The sequence below is a fragment of the Ictalurus punctatus genome, chromosome 1 (genome assembly GCF_001660625.3).
Source record: "Ictalurus punctatus breed USDA103 chromosome 1, Coco_2.0, whole genome shotgun sequence".
Lineage (NCBI taxonomy): Eukaryota > Metazoa > Chordata > Actinopteri > Siluriformes > Ictaluridae > Ictalurus > Ictalurus punctatus.
Window position 1 is genome coordinate 13,267,851 of NC_030416.2, and position 21,953 is coordinate 13,289,803.

Here is a 21,953-nt window from a genome sequence, read left to right on the forward strand (position 1 = left end):
AAAAGATGCAGCAAAACAAAGTATTTGTCCATAACCAATCACAAAGAAAGGAAATCCTGTATGGGCTGCTGCATGACCAATTTAGGTGAAACCATTTGGACAGATGATACTCTGTCAGTTCAACAGGATATGCATATTTTGTATTGGGAAAACATCCGGTGACACAGACATCGACGTATCCCTGCTGCTGATGCCAAGTCAGGCATGTACTGCGTTCAGCATTATATCCTGCTACTTGGACTAACTGAGGTAGCTGGTCTGTCAAGAACTCTTCCCTTCCTCCCGCCCCCTAGTCTGATGAGGTTCTGTACAAAAATGCTGTGAGGAATTTGGTTGTGAAAAAGCAGACATCTCTTTAACAACTGAGACTTCTATATAATTACATTACATTTACGGCATTTGGCAGACGCCCTTATATAGAGCGACTTGCAGAAGTGCTATGAAGTTTCTATAAATAAATACATCCCAATACTTGTTTACTAGGTCACAGACTAAGAATACCATCAGTCTTAACCCTCTTACCCCTTAGTTCCCACAGTATTATGTCCCACAACCCTATATTCCCCATAGAAACAGCACACCAACCCTGAGTTCCCAGGCCAAAATTGGCCCCAAAATCAACATTTTAATTTTAACATTTTTAGGCCTTGAAACAATTTATAATGTATTTGTGTAATATTACTTCGAAAATGAAGCAGTTCAGTGTTTTTACTCCACTTAGAGCACAATTCTTAACTAGAGAAATGACGAAAAATGCTCACTAAAATCCTTATATTCATTTAGAAGTACCATACGAGCATCAGCGTGGTCAATGCCTGGGAATAAATTCAAGCAAATAATAAATAAATAAAACAAATAAATAAATGCATTTTAGCGCCAAAAGTCAAGTTTCTGGTGATAATCAGACCAGCAGGTAGTGTTTTCACGAATGCACAGAAATGGTCCCGTTATGACTCCAGACCCCTGCAGTGTCAGTCGCACTGGTTGATGCTGAAGATGAAGACGGATCAGGGTCTGAATCAGGAGGGTTTGCGTCTCTGTCAGTTTCGGTTTCAACATCGCCTGAACTTTTCACTGCTGTCACTATCTAGAATCCTCGCTTTCGCCTGTGTAACTGTGCAGGTTTTCTTTTTTTTTTCTTCCCCCCCGCCCACTGTTTTAGATGTACCCGAGTTCACTGTACATGTAACTTTAGCTGGAACACAATTAGCTTTTCACTTTGGCATTTTTAGTTCACTTCTACTATTACACCAATATTCACGCTTGGATCTTCATCGTAATGACGACGTAATAACGTAATCACATCATGACATCATCAACCTTCCGGGTTAAAAAATAATAAGTAAGGAATCACAGCAGAGTAATGCCGGTACACCGGCCTTAGTGGGATAACGTTTACACTGTAAAGCCGCTATATCGGCCTTACGGGTATTTGGCATCACCCCAAGGTTGCGTGCAGTGTTGTGTCTGAGTCCATTTTAAAATGGGAAGAGAAAAAAAAAAAATCCCTATCAGCAGCATTTATGATATTTACCACATTAAGAAGTACATTTCACATTTTAGATGCAATTCAAGACCAGAATCACCAAATGCTAATGTTTAGGGGTGGGTGATATAACTACAATCTTATTTGATGATAACGATATGTTTTCTCAGGTCTTATCAGTAGTATTCAAGCAAGAAATACTACGGAAATTGAATAAAGCAATTAAATGTAAAATAAAATAGACTTTACTGTATGACACAGTGATTCTTATTAAATTAGCTGAAGTTATTCAGCCAAATAAGTGAGTGAGTGATTTTCTCTTTGTCTTTTGTTGTTTGATTAATATTAATGACACAGACAGCAGCAGGTTTATTAGATTTCTGTCACTTTAAGACCTAATGCACATATCTAATATACTGTATCGACACAACAGTTCTTTCCCAACTGTTTACATTCACTTAAGACGTACACGAGTGTGCTTTTAAGAACACTCGGACAGATCTACATTTTAGGTGTGTATTTGACCATCCAAGTGTAATAAGCCACTAAAGAGAACTCAATTCGGTACTCGCACAATGAGAGGGCTTTCTCTGTACCCGCTTCAGGTGTGTGCGCACAGAAAGCCCCTGGTCAGGCAGGGAGACATTCATTCATTTCTTATGTTAACTTTATGTTATTTATTTCTTCATCTCTTTTCATGTTACACATGAGGCAGACTCAACTGTACTCCAAAATCTCAGAGTCCGTGTCAAGTTAGAGTACAATTTTACCAGAGTGTGTGAAAAGTCCAAGCTCGTTCATAATTGGACTGGAGTCCCGACCCAAGATCAAGTACCCCAACTCTAGCATGCAGTAACCGAAGGTGGGATCAGAAAGTTGTCCAGGGAGATCACAAGATCCTGACATGGTGATGAATCACCTGGGAGGAACAGCAGTTCAGTTTTGCCAAGATCGTAGGGTTGGCGGTTCGATTCCCGGCCCACGTGACTCCACATGCCGAATTGTCCTTGGGCAAGACATTGAACCCCGAGTTGCTCCCGATGGCAAGTTAGCGCCTTGCATAGCAGCTCTGCTACCATTGGTTTGTGAGTGTGCGTGTGAATGAGACACAGTGTGAAGCGCTTTGGATAAAAGGTGCTATATAAGCACGCCATTTACAATTTGGAATATGACCTCACCAAGAGATTGTGTACAGAGGGAGAACAGAAGAGGACCAAGTACTGAGCCTTGTGGGACACCAGTGCAGAGTCTGTGGGGAGTAGATATATAGCCCCTTCCACAACACCTGGTATGAGCAACCATCCAGGTAGGAAGCAAACCACTACCATGCTGCACCACTAATTCCTAGACTCATGAGGGTGGACAATAGAGTCTTGTCGCTGACTGTCGAACGGTCGAGGAGGATGAGGACTGATGACAGTTTGGCTGATCTAGTAGGACGTAGCTTCTCTACGTCTGTGTGAGTGTGTATGTGATTGTGCCCTGCGATGGATTGGCACCCTATCCAGGGTGTACCCCGCCTTGTGCCGATGCTGCCTGGGATAGGCTCCAGGTTTCCTGTGACCCTGAAAAGGAGTAAGCGGTAGAAGATGGATAGATGTTTGGGCGCTGAAGACACCTGTTAGTTAAGTTTATCAAGCGTAATTTTCCCACACATTCATTCATTATGCATTTCTTCAGCTGTACAACTGTTCCCGCACTCTCTGCTTACGCAACCATTCGGTTGTAATCCAGGCAGAATGTGGTTTGCCGCTGTCCTGCTCTGGATGGCAACATACTGCATATTGCTCCAAAATGTGCACATATCTTTTTGCATTAATGGTGCCCGCACAGATGTGCATGTTACCCATGCCATGGGCACCAACACACCCCCATATCATGACATACGCTGGCTTTTGGACCTGACGCTGACAACAACTTGGATGGTCCTTTTCCTCTTTGGCCCAGAGAAAATGAAGGCTGTTTTGTCCAAAAACTATTTGAAATGTTGACTCGTTGGACCCCCAAACACGATTCCACTGTGTTACTGTCCATCTCATATGAGACCGAGCCCAGAGAAGTCAGTGGCGCGTCTGGACAGTGTTGATGTATGGCTTCTGCTTTGCATAGTAAAGCCTTAACCTGCATCTGTGGATGCAGCAGCGAATGGTGTTGACTGAAAAGGTTTACCAAAGTATTCCTGAGCCCATGTCAGGATATCCATTACAGACTCACGATGGTTTTTAAGACGCTGACATCTGAGGGATCGGAAATCACGCACATTCAGAAGTGGTTTTCGGCCTTGTCCTTTAAGCGCTGTGATTTGACCGGATTCCTTGAACCTTTTAATAATATTGTGCACTGTAGAAGGTGAAATGCCCAAAATCCTACTGATTTGTCTTTGGGGAATGTTGTTCCCAGAGTGTTGGAATATTCACTGACGCATCTGTTGGCAGACTGGCGAGCCTCGACCCATCCTTGCTCTTGAAGGACTAGGCCTTTTTTTGAAGGCTCCTTACATACTATGATTAGACGATTGCCTAACCTGTTTCAGATCACCTTTTTATTTCAACTTGCCACGTAGATATTAGTCCTAAATTGTCCCTTCCCAAATTTTTTGGAACGTGTTGCATGCATCAATTTTAAAATAAACATTTACCTTCAAAACACTATGTAGTTGATTAGGTAAAACATCAAATAATAAAATAAAAAAAAGTCAAAGTACCTTTACAAATCACTCCTCATCGTTTTTATTAGCATTTTCCATACTGTACCAACTTTTTCAGAAATGGGGTTGTATTATAATGATATAAACTGTCATATGGACCTCCCCTACTCTCCAGCAAAATAAATAAATAAATAAATAAATAAATAAAAAAAAATAACAAAAACATCCCACCCAAAAACAGTAATAGTACCAACTTACCAAGTAAGAAAAAACAATCTTGAGATGAAGCAATATCGTGTTTTACCTGAGTATCCGTGTCATTGCATGCCTAGCAGCATAGTGGAGTGGGGTGTTATGTTGATAAGGCTCCCCATATGAGGTGTTTGGGTCCAGTGACTCTTTAAACTGCGGGTTGCCCTCGTACAGCTGGTAGGCGAGCACCTCATCTCCGTTAATCAGAGCCTTTCGAAACTTGGTCGCTATATTCCCCATCGTTCAGCTCCCAGCTCTCTGCACTCAGCACTACTTAGGCTGTGGATCTGGCATCGCGTGTCTCCTGGTAACATCAGAAAGACAGAAATGATCCTATTACACATACATGTTGAGAATGGAAACAGCAGTACAGTCCATTATCCAGTTTTTACTAGCCCACATTTTCAAACGCTCACAAGCCAAATTATTATCTGCCAGACACTTAAGTCAAATTCAACTCAAGATTTCCTTTTCAGTTTCTACTAAACACTTAGTATAGTTCACTGAACTGTCAGAGCAAACAAGGCCTAATGTGTCCACGCAGACATTGTCTTTCTCTCGATCTGCTAGAGAATGAAGAGTTGGTTCTCCCTGCCGAGGCCCAGCAGTATTCACAAAAACAAAGTCACATGCTCAGCCACATGAGGGGCCTGACAGGAGCAGATGCTGAGCATGTCCTACTTGATCCATTTTTCTCTACTTGCAGGACAGAAGTGCCTTTAACGGTGAGCTATTTTACACATGTACCAACGTTAGCCGCACCAGGATACTTTAACTGTTTACGCTAATTAAATATTTGTAACAGCACAACAACCATAAAAAATTCATCCGCACTTCCAGATCATTAAATTCTTATTAAAGCTGAATACGTTAGGCGCCGGGAGATTACGGAGAGTATAAAGCATTGCGTTTCATTATTTGCTACCGACAGTTCTTTTTGTGTTAAGAAAATAATAATTGACTTACATGACACCATGCTAGCACCCCACTGACAGAGCAGGATGCCAAAGGAACAAAGTACAGAGCCTATGGAAATGATTCAGAACAACCAGTAAACCGGTTTTCCCTGCTGTGCTCGACGGTTAACTGTATGTAACAATTAGGAAGGCACTTGTATGAAAAGAATAAAAACTGATGGATAAACATCAGGCTCCAAAGGATTAGACATGAAAAAGATCTTTGTCTTTGCAAACTATCATTTCATATTAGTGGTGTTTAATAACTGAAGGCCTGGTAATGTAACTTAATGCAGTAAACCTGGTAAGTTCTACTGCAATCAAACTACCTGTAGTGATAAAGCTGTATGAATACAGTTGCTGCAATTTAAAACTGCATATTGCCTCACAAAGCCTAGTACACACACACATACACACACACACACTACATGACTTTAGCTCCAATGTCCAACTAATTTAACAACTCTGTTTTGGGATTACTCGCTGCACTCCCGCACAACGACTGTTTACATGGACGACAATAATCCAATATTAACCCGATTAACACAATACTTCGAATAAGAAACTACCATGTAAACAGAAATTTTTTATTACCTCAATCAGATTAAAGTCATACTCGAAGTAAACACAAATGGAATTAAGACACGTAGAGTATTCCTGTTTTTAGTCGCATTATCAAAGTGCATTACAGACATGTAAACACCTTAAGTCACACTATTAACGTCGTGTGAGTTTTGACCGCATTTTGCAACAGGACACACACACACACGGCAGTGCTCAACCGTTTGACGGCAAACAAGAGAGCAGGGCTGCGTCCGAAACCACGTACTTACCTACTATAGGCGAAATACATGTATCCCGGCTGCTATATAGTAGGCAAGTACGCGGTTTGAGACACAGCCCATTGGCTTCAAGCAGTCGTCTATTTGTACGTATAGCATGACAAATAATTAACTACACTTGAAGCGATTGTAAAAAATTTTTAATAAAAACACCCAAACTGTATACGGTACCATAACAAAGACGAACTGTATGTTGATGCATGAAATTCTGGATGGAACGTCGGACGGCGTGACGTGAGGACGTAATGACGTGTGCCGTTAATCGATCAATATTCTAGATCATGTAAAACAGGAACATGAATGGAATATTCTAAAACAACTCATGTAAACACCTTAATCACAATATTGTCTTATTCAGAATAAGGTCAATAATTAGATTACTGCTGTCCATGTAAATGTACTCAGTGTCAACAACAGCAGTTATATAAGGTCCACCAATTTAATATTTAATAAGAATTCTAGGATTTATCCTGGTGAAACGTTTTGGAAGACTTCTAAATACGTATTTTCTGAGTAAAAAAGTGTTAACCTAGTATTGTTAAGCACAGGATAGTCCATTAATATTGTCGTGTTTCTGCACAAAGTCGCATGAGGCACAACTTTTGCGAGAATGCAGGATTTAGGGTTCAGGCATGCTTCGGTAGGGATCTCCCCAGGTGAAAGGTTGATTAGTATGTATTCCCAAACATCCACCAAAACAACTGATCACAAGTATTGTATTATGAACAGGTCAGAGATTCTGAAAGTCATAGTGTGTGTTTTGCTTAAGCCAACAAAGACCTAGGATTACAATTTAAGACCAAGTGTTTCAGCAACAAAAGGTAGTGCAACCTCCACTGGCCTAGTGATTCATGCTCCACAGGAGCCAGGGAGACGAGACACACTTTTCCTTCAGGAGCACCAGGGGCTTCCGGCTCGCTCGGCCAACTGCCCTGAACCCACTGAGAGCAGGTTCTGTTAGAGGGGCTGGATTCAACATGGCTACAGTTATACCCCTACTCATACCATCTGTCCACACAGGCACCCGAAGTGACCAGTCAGCTGATGCTCAAGTCTGCTTTTAGCCCGAGAGGTTAAAACTCACATACCGAGACCAAGACCATTTTTAAATATGGATAAATGTAAAACTTACCCTCTCTGCTTCCTTGCTGTTTTTTCAAAAAGGAAATTCCAGATTTACAGCTGTAAGATTTGCATCGTAAAGTGGAACTAAACAGCTTACAAATCACACTGATTAAGCATTTAGCAAATCATTTTGCTTGTATTTAAAAGGAACACAGGCCCAAAAACACATGTTTTCACTTAACAGAGATGGCAGCAAATTAAATTCCATTATGGACGTGAATAGAAACGAACATTCTAGAGAGTGAACATACTTTCAATAAGCTGTGAAACTTGGAGTCAGAATCAGAAAGATTAACATACACATCTAAAATGCAACTTGTCTTAACCTAAAAACTTTGATATTTGTATTTCAGTTAATATAGTGTGAAGACTAAAAAGCATTATGGCGGTGAGTGGGTTTGAAACAGGTTACAAATCATTAGACAGTCATGTAAAACAAATGTATTGTAAAAAAAAAAAAATTGAAGAAGTTTTTAAACCAATAAATGAAGACTATAAAGAGCTACAAATCACCACCTACTGCTACCTCACCATCGTGTTCACCCTTTATCTATACAAACAGATAAATAAGGCAAATAGACATTAATATTTTTATTTCCAATTTTAGGAAATACACTAGTAGTCACTATATCTTTATTTTGTTTATTTTATTTTCTGTTATATAATTTGTTCATACTATCTTTTCAATAGGTTGTTGATTCAATATTGATGTGAAGGTCTTCATGTTTTAGCTCATCAGTCATGAACTCATGATTAACAACTTGAGTGCCTTTCATGTCACAAACAGCATTTGCAAGTAAATGATTTTCAAAACATTGCCTCTACAGGGAAGCAGAGTGAAATGTACTGACTGGAACACCACACTATAACTACTTTACTAATACTTATAATTTATTTACAAGACATTTATAAAAGAAAGTGATTTAGCCTATACACAACAGTTAAAACATCCATCCATTTTCCATACTGCTTATATGACGACACGGGGCTGTGGGGGAGCCTGGAGCCTACCCCAGGGAACTTGGGGCACAAGGACAACCTGGATGGGTTGTCAAACCATCACAGGGCACAAGCACACACCCATTCACACACTACAGACAATTAAGAGATGCCAATCTGCCTACAATGTATGACCGGTGGAGGAAACCCCCAAAGCACAGGGACAGCATGCAAACTTCACACACACACACACACACACACACACACACAGGATGGAGACAGGATTCAAATCCCCAACCCCGGAGATGCGAGGCAAACATGCTAATCACTAAGTGTGTACATTTACAACATCCTCAATACAACTTGTCAGGAAAGGGAGCAGCATTGAGCAGATATTATCTGAACGGTGAATATAGTAATACTGATACCATACCAGTGCATCAGGTTCAGGAGCGTTGCTGTGATTATTAAACACAGTGCACTTAGTGACCACTTTAATAGGCCTTAAATGTAGGTATGTAGTTAGAGACTGTAGTTCAGTACGTTCATCTTTCACCAGTGCCAGATTTGTGACCACATGACTGCTTTTGTCTGGTGAACTTTTTTCAACCCAGCAATGGTATTTTAAAACCTTAACAACCGCCACTCCTGATACAGACACACATTATTAGGTCACCGATTGTGTCACTGCTGTGCTGAAAATGGTCAGAAATCTAAATCACATCTGGCCAGCAGTGATTCTGTGATTGAGTTTTGCACAAATGGCCAGGGTAGAGTTGTTCATAGAAACACAAAGGATGCATCCTGTACATTCCTTCATTTTCTTTCTGCATGCAATCCGAGTTAATATGCCACTTTGTCACAGAGCAACATAATCAGCAGACAACAATCACAAAAAAAAAAAATAGATAAAGAAATATATATAGATTCCCTTGTTTATCCAAAGCAAATTATTAGCAAGCCAGGCTTAGCAGTGTTAGAGAAGCAGATAGTAGTACAATCATCACTGATCAGACACAGAGCAAAAAAGGCAGAGCAAACACACACACACACACACACACACGGTTTCAATGTCAGCCAAAATGAAACACTGTGAGAAAGAGAGAGGCTGCTAAATATGAGGAGTGGATAGAGTGTCAGTAATCAGGAATTTTACAGGACTGTTAGGAAACAACCTTACAAGTCAGACAAGGCCAACTAGCAGTAGTGCCAAATAAAACACATAACTAGAGCCGCTATGATGTCATGATTAGTAATAGTGCATGATTAGGTGGTAACTTCATTTCTGACTTTTCCAAAATACTGATAAAATGAAAATGCATTTCTGTCTATCACGGTCTACTTTTCTCATTCCTTTCGTGTCTGGCTGTGACTCCGTCAAAATCATACTCCAGCAACCTCCATTTCTCCATGCAGGGGATGCAGAATACACTGAAAACAGTTTGGCTGTGCAATCCTCTACTGTTTGAAACAGGTTACTTTGCTACTTGCGCAGATACGGATAAACATGCCATCGCTGACCATCCATCCGTTTTCCATGCACAGGGTCGTCGGGAGCCTGAAGGCTATCCCAGTAGACTTAGGGCACAAGGCGGGACACGCCCAACACATCACAGGGCACAACCGCACATGCATCTGGCAACGCCAATCAGCCTACGACACGTCTTTGGACTGGAGTACCTGGAGGAGAACCCTGAAGCACGGGGAGAACGTGCAAAAGGGCAGAGGCAGGACTCGAACTCCCAAACCCAGAGGTGCAAGGCACTGACCATAACCAGCTATTTTTAGTTAGACAGCACTGGCATGCTAGGTGGATGTGCTTTTTGGGGGGGCTCAGCACACCAACTTTCCTCACAGACATTCTCAACATTATAAATACTGACAGTGCAAGAGACTTTCAAGCAGGAAATTGTTCTCAGAAATATCTTTCTAAACAAAAAGAACAGCTTGTGTGCATGTTTCACACGGTATGTTTAGACTAGGTTATCATAGTGTGAAAATTTCAAATCAACACCTCCTGCTGAAAAACGCAGCTCGCTCGGACCAGCCAAAACACACCGAGCGGATAGACCATTTCAACCAGCTGGTAAATTATTTTCCTTCTTCCTTGACTAAACACATCAATAAATGTTACCGATTTTCTAAGTCCCTTACTCTTGTGCTCTTTTCTTAAAGACAACTTGTCAGTGATGATGCATTTCTTGCAGGAGTTCAGAAACTGTTTCCATCCACCACCTGGCAAAAGACCACCAGTCGGCCAGCTCGGCTTGTGTTTTGGCAGCTGGAAGGTGGATTTTTTCAGCAGGGTTCCCTACATATAACTGCAAATAACAGAGCTGAAGCAAATCCTAAAATGTCTAAAACTGGAGAGTGCTTCAGCTTGGTGTGTGAAGCATGTCTCTGCTGAAACGTGTGGAATGGAGGCCCTGTGGTGGTGTGGTATCTTCCAGCTGTCCTGCAGCTCCTCACCACTGTTTAGAGATAAACTGCCTAATATTTCTTGGAAGAGTTGTCTCTGTGTGTGTGTGTGTGTGTGTGTGTGTGTGTGTGTACACAGGCTTTCTACCACAAGACAGGCCAGGGGAGAACACCTTGTTCACCAACCACACCTTATTCACCAAGACAAAACTGAACAGAGCTTCACTACGGACAAAAGACCTTAACATATTACACACGAATTATTACACAACAACGTGACCATTTTTTTTCTCATATCAGAAAGAAGAGGAGTCAAAAAAAAAAAAAAAAAAAGGACGAGTCCTATACTTTTCAGACTATTTCTTTCATCCGTATCAACGTAGCACGAATTGTCAGCGTCGTGTCACTCGTATTTAGCTATCTCCAGTTTATTTACTCGAAGAACTGCTGGCGAGATGCATCCATTTACAGTTAACTAGCCGTCTAACAAACAAATACCGACCAGTCGTGTTGGAAAAGACTGCTAGTTAACGTGCCCCTGATACCGGCCTGTCTGCACAGCAGCTAGCTAGCGTTACTAAGCAAAACACGCTTGGCAGGAACATAAACACTAACTTGCTCCAGACATTTTCACCGCTTTATACAAAGGAGTCAGGGACCTGTCTGTAGGATTAATTAAAAAAAAATAAAATAAAAACCCGCTCGTTAGTCTTAATTTACAGCAAGGACTTGGCTCTCCAGATAAAAACAGACAATAAAAGAATTAGGTTAGCTAGTGATAACGAACAGCAAAAACAAGCAGCTTGGACACTATACCTGGCTAAGCTAATGTGCCACGGTGTTAGCTAGCTAGGCGGCTTGTTTACTAACATTAACGAGTGTTAATGGAAGAAGCAGTAACGCTCATTTGCGTTGTGTTATGTAGGTTAACTTTGTTGTTGTGTCAGAAATGCACACTGATCATGTATGAAACTGATCAGCTTAACACCGAGAATGGAAAGCTGGTAACATGATAGAGGAGAATCTGAAATGTGTTTACCGGATTATCAGGAACAATAGCTGCGAGTCCACTCGTCCTGCTGAACTGGAAAGAAAGAAAAACAACTCCGGTGGTGTTTCAGTCATCAATCCGATCTGGGTTACTTTCACTCCAGAAAATCGCCTCCCTTCTTGGCTCTTTGTTGTAAACGAGCTCAAGTGAGCGTGAAGCAGTAATCAAGCCTAGAGCTTCCCTCTCTGTTTAACCTACCACCAAAATATAAGTCCCTGTGTGTGAGTGTGAGTGTGAGAGAGTGAGAGATTAAAAGTTTGTTGTTTTTTTCAGAGGAAACTCCATACACAGCAACCTGATCCCAGGATCAAATCAGGGTCCCTACACTCACTGAACACTTTATTAGGAACACCTGTACACGTACATGCAATTATCTAATTATCTCCTCTCTTTACCGCCCTCTCCCTCTCTCCTTCTGTCCAGCCACACATGATTTTTTATGGATATGCCAGTGATCCTTGACTCTTTCTACTCTCTTTCTTTCTACTCTCCGGACCTGCCTGATCCGTCCTACCTCTGGATGGAGCTCTCATCAACTGGAGGCTACAGCCTGGAGATTGCTTAGGATTTGGACTGCAGTTACCACATGCAGTTTTGCACTCAGGTCTCCTTTGGTGAACAGTGGACCAGTTCAACAAACAGACTTCATGTTAAAACCATAATGAACTATCTTTTACTTTCACACTATTCGTTGTTACCCAGATGAGGATTGGTTCCCTTCTGAGTCTGGCTCCTCTCAAAGTTTCTTCCTTATATCACCTTAGGGAGTTTTCCCTTGTCACCATCGCCTCCGGCTTGCTCAATAGGGATAAATTCACACACTTAAAATCTGTAACCTGTGTTTATATATTTCTGTAAAGCTGCTTTGAGACAATGTCCATTGTTAAAATCGCCATGCAAAAAAAATTGAATTGAACTGAATTGAATAATCAGCCAATCGCATGGCAGCAGTGCACCGCATAAAATCCAGCAGCTTCAGGTCATGTTCACATCAACCGCTGGGGGGGGGCTACAGTAACTCAGATAACCACTCAAATCAGTACAATTGTGGTGAGCAGAAAAGCATCTCAGAACGCAGAACAAGTCGAACCTTCATGGGCACGGACTCTTAAACTGTCCAGTTTGAGTGAGCCTGTGCCCATGGTAGCCTCAGATTCCTGTTCGTGGCTGACAGGAGTGGAACCTGAAGTGGTCTACTGCTGTTGTAACCCATCCACCTCCACGTTCAACGTTATGTGCATGCTGCAATATTGTTCTGCTCACCAGAATATTGGTTGTAAAGAGTGATTATTTGAGTTATTATATCCTTCCTGGTAGCTGGAACCAATCTGGATATTTTCCTCTGACCTCTCTTATCAACAAGGTGTTTCAACCCACAGAACTGTCACTCAATATATATTTTTTTTTTCACACCATTTTGTATAAACTCTGTGTTGTGACTATTGTGTGTGAAGTTCCTAAGAGATAAGTAGTTTATGAAATACTCAAACCAGCCCTTCTGGTACCAACATGCCATGATCGAAGTCACAGACATCACAATTTTACCACATTCAGATGTTGGATGTGAATATTGAATATTAACTGACATGTATCTGCATGATGTTATTTTATATTGCACTGCTGCCATGCTGATTATATAACTGTACTTACAGGTGTTCCTAGTAAAATGGAGATGTATATATTTATACAGTTGGGGAAATAAGTATTGGATGCATCAACATTTGCATGCATGCATGCACACCAGGGGCCATAGTGGCTTAGTGGCTTAGTAGTGACCCTGTGCCCTGACCCCAGCTTCCTGATAGGCTGAGATATGTGAAGAAGACAATTTCACTGTGCTCTACTGTATATGTGACCAATAAGGACTCATTATTTTATTTCAGTAAATATATTTCCAGTGTGAGGGAAATTACTCATTTTTACTTTGGAATAGTTTAGTTCTATTTGTTCTATTTCTGTTCATCTGAGGATAACGTCTAAGAAGGCCATGTCATGTCACTGAGATCAGTACAGAATGTTTATCTGCTATACAGAGACAACATGTTCTTCTGTTCAAGGTTCGTCTGCACATCTTCCGAGACCCTAAAACAAAGCCTGTTTGAACTGCCTCAACCTGCTTGTTATCGGTACACAGAAGTGTGTCATGCTCTGCGTTTCATATTTATAGTAGTGTTCAGCACAAGCGCTTCAGAGCGCTCTCATTATTCTATCCTGTATTAACCATCTTTCTGTAATAAACCTATTTACCTTCAACGGACGAGTCTGCGAGCGTTGTCTAATTTCTACAACAATTTGGCATCTCCTAGCTGGGCTGCCCGAGTCTTTTCAGCTTTTCTGGACAACAAGCAAACCGGAGGACGCCCGCAGAAAAGTTTCACCCAGGCGGTTTGCCCTTTGTGTGCAGACTGAAAGACCGATGCAGTGTTACCACTGACTGGTAGGAATCTTCAAGAATTTAGAATTAGAATTTTATGAAGTCATTGTGTATTGCTGTCTGTGTGGAAGGGAGTCAATGATTTAGAATTAGAATTAGAATTTTATGAAGTCATTGTGTATTTCTGTCTGTATGGAAGGGAGTCAGTGATAAAAGAAATGCGTGTATTACATTGAGAGAAGTATTACATGGAGCGATTTCTCATAAGAAGTTCCAGGAACTCCGCCTCTGTGACGGCAGAGATATTGGTGTTTCTTAGATCACAGCTTCAAAACTAAGATATATACCTACAGGTACAGACAGTTTCACAAAAGTGAGTACACCCCTCACATTTTTGTAAATATTTGATTATATTTTGATTTATATCTTTGATTAGACATTAATGGCTGTGTGTTGAGTTATTTTGAGGGGACAGCAAATTTACACTGTTACACAAGCTGTACACTCACTACTTTACATTGCAGCAAAGTGTCATTTCTTCAGTGTTGTCACATGAAAAGATATAATCAAATATTTACAAAAATGTGAGGGGTGTACTCACTTTTGTGAGATACTGTATATATACAGAGAGAGATATAATAACGGTAAAAATATTTGCTAACGGAATGAGTCCAGTTCGAGCAATAAATAATTAAAGAAAGTACTTAGTAAGAAGCACAAGTTATTATGAAGTTTCATGCCCCATTGACTCATTCCATCATATCAGCGGTACATGATACATTTGTCAATTTTAACACACAAGTAAATGTTACTCAGATAAAAAAATAATAATTTAAAAAAATATATAAAAAAAAAAAAAGCAGGGAAGAGAAAACTGTAAGCCCTACCAAATTGCTGTATGTGGACTCGCACGCACAGGTAAACTCTTTTACATTCTTAAGCTTTGCTCTATTGATCCTATAAGTTATATGATTAAATGAATGTCTAGAGATTTGGCACACATTTTGAACGTTTTCTGTCTGTGCACAAGAATGCATATTCACTTGATTTTCATAGCACGTTAAATAGCTTAAAACTTTGAAAGATAGAGAAGCTGTAAAGAAATAAAAATAGAAAAAATAAATAAAATATTGGGAAAACATGTAGCAAAACACATCCTATGGTATGTACAGGGTTTTCATATGTTGATCCTAATATCATATTTATGCGTGTGAATTATGGGGAAGGATGTTTGAACCAATATGATGTATGGGTTAAAGAATGTTCTTTCCCTGAAAAAGGTAGCTTTAGCCTCAGACAGTTAGAACAACTGAAACTTAATTTAGAGACAAAGTAGAGAGAGACCCCTAAAACAAAGAGCGAAGTGCAGTTTTTGGCTGACTGGAAGGCATTTGCTGAATGGCAGAGTGAGGCACATAAAATAGAGAAAAAAATGTCAGTCAGGGCCCTCATCTGTTTCTCAGTGTGCTAAATTGCAGAAAGCCGATCCCGACCTGGACTCCGCCCCACCGCGACGCCCACAGCCAGTAAGGCGGGAGGAATCTGCAGTTTTAGGGACACCTCCTCACAATGAAGCGGCCCAGCCTACGCCACTCTCCGAACCTGTCAGAACTGAGCCACCAACCCCCACCGAACTATTCTCCAGCCATCCTAGCTTCACCAGTGGCGCTACACACGAGAGTGCAAGTGAAGGGACTAACAACATTGTTGCCTGAGTGCTTCAGACCAACAAAATCGGACAGAGAAGGGACAATGCACGCCGCGGTAAATGCCCCAATGCCAGAAGTGGCCAGAGAAGGAGTCCCTATGCTAGTTCACAGACCCTGGACATTGGAAGACATCAAGAGCAGCGTAACGCATCTGCCGGCACTCCGCAAAGTAGGAGGACGAAAAATTGGGGATGAACTTCAGATATTCTGCAGAGAATTCAGACCCACCACTCATGAACTACGACGACTGTTCATGGCAAAACGTGGCACGGACTGGGTCAAGGTTTCACGTGAATTTCCAGAGGATGATGTCCGCCTGATCAACCCACAGTGGTATGAGCTTCCAGTTCATGGCAGGCCTGTGCCTTGGTGGTTCCTTGGTTTTCCTGACCATCCGAACCAAGTTCCTCTCAGTTAAGGGTGACCGTTTGGGTCTTCTTCCAGACCTTGGCAAAGTGGCTACATTTCCCAATAACATGTACAATTGTTTGAACTGATGAACTTGGAATCTGCAATTGTTTAGAAATTGCTCCAAGAGACATTCCTGTCTTGTGTAAATTTAGCTTCCTCTTTTTCAGATCTGCACTGTGCTCCTTGGACTTTCCCATAGTACTGTGTGTTGGTCAATCCTATGAGTGCTGTTAAACAAGCCCTTTTTATGTTGTCACAGAGAAGCTGCCAGCTGTAGTCAATCATGATCACTAACAGGAAATTAAGAGTCCTTGATCTTGGCAAGTTAAAGGATATTTTGGAGCTTGCAGCACCATTGAATTAATAATCTAAGTGTTTGTATGTATATTTTTGACCTGTATGTATAATTTTGGTCCTGTGTTGATTACAGATGTATGCTGTACAATCATTCTGCTTCAGAAAAAGAAAAGCCCTATATTACCATGACATTTATGTCCATGATGAGTGAATGTTTACTTCTGACTGCAACTGTATATACACACACACAAAGTCTAAGTGCAGACAGTGTGAACCATTTCTATTTCAAAATATGTTTCAAAGGTTGAGAGAAGTCAAGGTGGATTATGGAGTGGATAATGCTTGTACATTAGAAATATGTGTGCGCCATGGTCACTTTGTTTCCCATGCAAAGGCTGAAAAGGGGAGGAAAAGCTTTTTCCATTTTCCAGTGCCTGGATTCTTTGGGCTAGTTTCAGGTCTTTTGTATGTAGTTGGACTGGAAATTTTGCTGAAACTTATCAATCCTGGTTAATGATATTAGTACTCATATGTGCGCTTCACACATTTTGACAGTGAAAACACACCTGCTGTATCGAACACAGCTGAACAAATGTACTGCTCAAAATGCGCTGCTAGACTGTTTGTTGGATGACTGCATGTTGTCGATTATCAACTTCTTATTATGGGGTTACTCTAAAAATTCGCTACATAGTAACATTAGTATTGTGTGATAGTCTCATTGTCATTAATAATATTGTCCTGCCACAACAAAATCTATTGCTACAGTTTACCAAGGCATTTAACATGTGATCATTGAGTTTCAACACTTCAATCTTCAGGATCCAAGACTGACTCTTCACAAATAGTGCCTCCTGTGGTCAGTTCTTGCCATTGTACATAGAACAATAAAGAGACCATAGACAATATACTGTTTAAAAGCTTGTGAAATGCTTGCTTAAAACTGATTGGCTGATGGTGGCCATGTTTTTCAATAGCCCAGTTATCATTACAAATCCAATTTCAGATTGGAAAAACCAAGCTTTGAATGTTTCCACAAGTTTTAATTTCAATAATGCAAAACATTTAAATGACTGTAAAAATCAGCAAGTTGAACAGTGAGAACATGCATAAAGGACACACAAGAGGGCAGTGCTGTGTTAATGTTTAAAAACAATCCCAAATACACCTTAATTTCAGTGCCAATTTCTACTGCTGTACTTCAAAGACAGTTCTGACAGTTCATATCATTACTCTCAGAGTTAAAGTTATGTTTGTATTTGCAGGACAGTCTGTTTACACAGTGTTTATAATAGTCACTGGCTCTTGTTCACCTTCGCTGCTATTCGTTACGTGTGTCCAAAATGTTGAAACAGTAATGTTAGATAGGTATTAGGGTGTTAAGTGAATTAGGATGTGTATGGGTTAGGGTTATAGCTACACTCAATGCACCCAGACATTATACAAACAGTATACAAACTGTCACAAGCAGGCCAAGAGTGAAAGGCATTGATTTTGAGAGAAGAATGGAATTTCTACTTTATTTTTTACTTTGGAAATATTTTCTTTAGAAATATTTTATTTTGTTAACTAAACCATGTTATAGGGATAATTCATCTGCTATGAACCATAATGTAAAATTACCAAGCTACCAAATAAAATAATAATATTCTAAACAGTTCAACAATGACCGATAATATACTGCGTGGCTAAACTGTGATTTGTTTCATCTTTTAAGCAGTCAGCACACTGCATAAAGAAAGTCAGCAAACTTCAAGAACATAATGTTGAGGTGTGTGCAATCAAATAGTTTATTGTCTACACCTATTTTAACTGGGATAGCGGGCAGTTTTGCCTGCTCACAACCCCATCTCCCAATTTTCTCTCAATCTCACATCTCCCAATGCATACCAGTAGGTGAACTTCCAACCTTAAATTGGCCCTAGTTATGAATGATGTGTGAGTGTGTGTGTGCATTGTGCCTTGTGATGGACTGGTATCCCACCCAATGTCTATACCCCACCTCACTCCCAGTGTTCCCAGGATAGGCTCCAGAAATACTGTAACCCTGAACATTTACTTTTCCAGCCTTTTGTTGCCATTTATTCAGTTTAAACATTTGATTGCATGATGATGATTGCATTCTGTTTTTATTTATAGTTATGTACATTTTACACAGTGCCCCAACTATTTTGGAATTTTGGTTGTACAAAGCATGCCCAGTTACCTACCCTTAAGTCGGTCAATTCAATCATAATCCAGAGGTATTAAGGATTTTCAATTCAATGGGCCATTCTGAAAAAGACTGCTTAAGATTAAGACATCACATGCTTAGTTGGCAAGGGGTACTTAGTGGTCAGATGACATCCTTTTGTGTTGATTGGACTGCAAAAATCTTGCTACTGAAACGTCCCAGCCTCAAAATGAAAGTCAAATGGTATATAGTTTTGCCGAAAATATTTCCAACAATCAGGAGAATTTGGGAAATGTTTTAATAAACTAATATCTGATTCCAGGAGGAAAGTACACAAAAAATATTTAATAATAATCGTGTTTAGTAATTTTCACCTATATTGCATGTAATATTTTATTTTTTTCTATTTATATTTCAGGATAGTTGAATCTTCAATCCTAATTGGTCAGAAGATTTATTATATTCGTTTTCTATTTTTTTTTTAAAAAACTCTGACAATAGCTCTGGCTGTACATCAAATCCCAGGTTTATATTAATGTGCTCATCCTAATGTGTTATCATTTCTGTTGTAACAGATCATTCACAGGTGCTTATGTGGTAGGATATCTGCAAAATTTAAGTATAATAATAATAATAATAATAATAATAATAATAATAATAATAAGTGGATTAATGTGTTGTCATTTAATGAATGTAAAAAATGTATAATCATCTTTATACATTCTGGTTTCTCAGAAACATTTTTTAATCAACTGCAGAGAAAATGTAAGTAAGTGATAACAGGAACTAACTTGTCTTGCAGACGTTCTACAAGGTTAATTGTAACTATGCAAGGTTAAAAAACACTGTGTTCTTTATTAATATAACAAAACTTTTAATACTTGTCAAATTGCTACAATGTAAAAGAGATTAAACATTTTGGGATGCGCTCTTATTTTAAAATACAACTTTTTATTTTTAAACTATCAATTTTGTGTAGTAATGGTCCTGAAGTGTTTTATTCTTTACATGTACTATACTACAGGGTGTCCCAAAAGTCTGAATACATAAGAGAAATGAACACTTTTTAGCAAAATGTCTTCCAAAATCTTTCATATTTTGCTTTTATTATTATTTTATTTGTTTGTTTGTTTTTCAGGTAGCCCTTAAGAATGACTTTGACAAAAGAAGAACGTATTGAAATCATAGTCATGGTGTCATCAGGAAGCTGTCGCAAGGCTGTGATGGACTTTAACAGGAAACATGGTGAGCACATCACACACATGACACTGCTGCCAAACTTATTAACAAATTCAACAAGACTGGAAGACCAACAAGACCGACCGAGAAGTGGACGTCCACGTCCATCCACTGATGAAGACACAACTGACATGGTGCTGGCAAACATAGTCCCCTATGTATGGAGACTTTTCAGACACCCTGTATATTTGAGTCATTTTCTCAGTAATTACTTTTATAGTGTTTAAATGACTTTAATAGTGTTATATGTTGCAAAGCGTTAAACATAGATAATGTGATATATAATTTACATCATTGGTTTTAATGTGTAATAATATGATAAGTAACATTCCAGTTTCATTTGACCTTATATGAACTTTATTTTTTTAGCCACAAATTAAATGTGCATTTTAAACAAATTAGTATTTGCTGGGTGTGTATGGATTACCTCAATAAAATCAAGCATCATGCATATTTTATTACATTTTATTGTACATTTTATTGACATCTTGCTTGGTTTTATAACACAGAGATCACTGTTTTAATTGGCAACATTAAAAAAAAAAAAAAAAAACAAGCTCTTGAAATTTTGCTGAAATCCAGTTGGCTCCCTCCTGGACACTGAATGCTCAGCATGGAGTGTAGAAACCATTATATCATACTTTATGCATACATTAATTTGGATTATGTAGCTATGTAGGATCCAGCTATTGTCTTTTCAGCAGGTCTGTAATAGTGGGTCACTCTTCTCTCTGATATGTCCTCATAGAGACCACGTCATTCATGATGCATTTCTAAAGAAAACACACACACACACACACACACACACACACACACACACACACTTCTGCACTCCTACACAGAAAACAGAATTGTGACCAAAAAGGAAGCACCAACCTCAAATTAGGCAACAGTCCTACTCACCACTATCAATTTCCCACTCTGAACTTCTCTTTCAATTGTTGTGCTCTTGCCTTCCCAGGTCTGTACTTGAATTAGTTTACCATCCACCAGTTTCATAACAGTCTGAAACAAGAGGCATATTAGAAGAATATACAGTAAAAACCTGCAGTTTCTAAAAGTCTTCCCAAGTTTGTCGAACATACTTTCGCCTGCCTGTCATCTGCAGTGATCTCATCAAATTCCTCATCCAACCGGAATTTTATTTCCACTGTCTTGAAGGTGGTTGAGGATTTCATCGATATGAGCCCCTGATCATTGATGCTGAATAACAGACTTGGCTTGGCCAAATTGGCGATTTGCCTAGACGCAAAACTAATTCCTGTAAATCCAAAGATTATATTAATTAATCATTAGAAAATGGTAATGGGAATCAGGATAGGACAGGCGCAATAGCAGAAAAAAACACTAAAACATAGACAATGCAAACAAGCGCACACTTGCTTAGATGCTTAGATATGTGATTATAGTGGAAAATGGGCTAAACCCCCATCTGTTTATTTTAGTATGTAGTAATAAATAAAAAAAAGTCTTACCTACAGCCTTCATGTATTCATCAAAATTCTCACTTGCAGTTAATTTCCATGTACCCATGAACTGTTCCATTTTCACAGTACTTTATAAAAATTGTGAAACAATACTGTGTGGTGTACTCTAAAATTCTAATACTGATTTGAACACTAGGGAGCTTATATTAAAGGAATTAAAGACAGAAGAATGTGCTGGCCAATGCCCAGAAAAATTTCATTGGCTAGAGGTTTTTAAGAAGGGTGGGGTGTGTGCGTGCATGTGTGTGTGTGTGTGTGTGTGTGTGTGTGTGTGTGTGTGTGTGTGTGTGTGTGTGTGTGTGCAGAAAAAGGAACAAAAATCACTAGCCACGTCATATTATGAAACTACATTTCAAAGGAATCCAAGATATATTACATACTCTCTCAAAGAAGTGAAATACACACAGTTGTATGCACGTACACGCATTCATCTAAGCCAATCTGCTCATCGGCATGTTTTTGGAAGGTGTGGGGAAACAAAAAAACGCAGAAGAAGCCCAGTTAGACATGTGGAAAACATGTACAGAAATGCCCCGAGTTCACAGTT

At 39.7% G+C, this 21,953-nt stretch overlaps 2 protein-coding genes and 1 long non-coding RNA gene across 5 annotated transcripts in view; 1 reads left to right on the forward strand and 2 right to left on the reverse strand.

The window, feature by feature from the left end:
- Positions 1-14,113, reverse strand: part of ankib1b (ankyrin repeat and IBR domain containing 1b) — a 33,470-nt gene extending 19,357 nt beyond the window's left edge. Inside the window, exons 1-2 of one of the 3 annotated variants that reach the window (XM_017471130.3) lie at positions 13,964-14,113; positions 4,438-4,689 (exon numbers count right to left, since the gene is read on the reverse strand). In XM_017471130.3, coding sequence (XP_017326619.1) covers positions 4,438-4,625 — 188 coding nt within the window. In that variant the 5' untranslated portion in view covers positions 4,626-4,689; positions 13,964-14,113. Of the gene's footprint in view, positions 1-4,437; positions 4,690-11,704; positions 12,007-13,963 lie in introns of those variants that run through there. The other 2 variants (XM_017471121.3, XM_017471138.3) reach the window with 2 other exon arrangements.
- LOC124628200 (uncharacterized) lies at positions 8,957-11,839 on the forward strand. The gene is made up of 2 exons (XR_006982575.2): positions 8,957-10,333; positions 10,455-11,839. It is a non-coding gene; the product is annotated as an uncharacterized LOC124628200 (long non-coding RNA).
- A 6,255-nt stretch (positions 14,114-20,368) lies between the features above and the next one.
- On the reverse strand, positions 20,369-21,622 carry fabp4b (fatty acid binding protein 4b). The gene is made up of 4 exons (XM_017471159.1): positions 21,395-21,622; positions 21,005-21,180; positions 20,823-20,924; positions 20,369-20,692 (listed from the first exon to the last, which is right to left on the reverse strand). The coding sequence occupies exons 1-4, from the start codon at positions 21,462-21,464 to the stop codon at positions 20,639-20,641; spliced, it is 402 nt and encodes a 133-aa protein (XP_017326648.1). The 5' UTR covers positions 21,465-21,622; the 3' UTR covers positions 20,369-20,638.
- Positions 21,623-21,953: the final 331 nt, after the last annotated feature.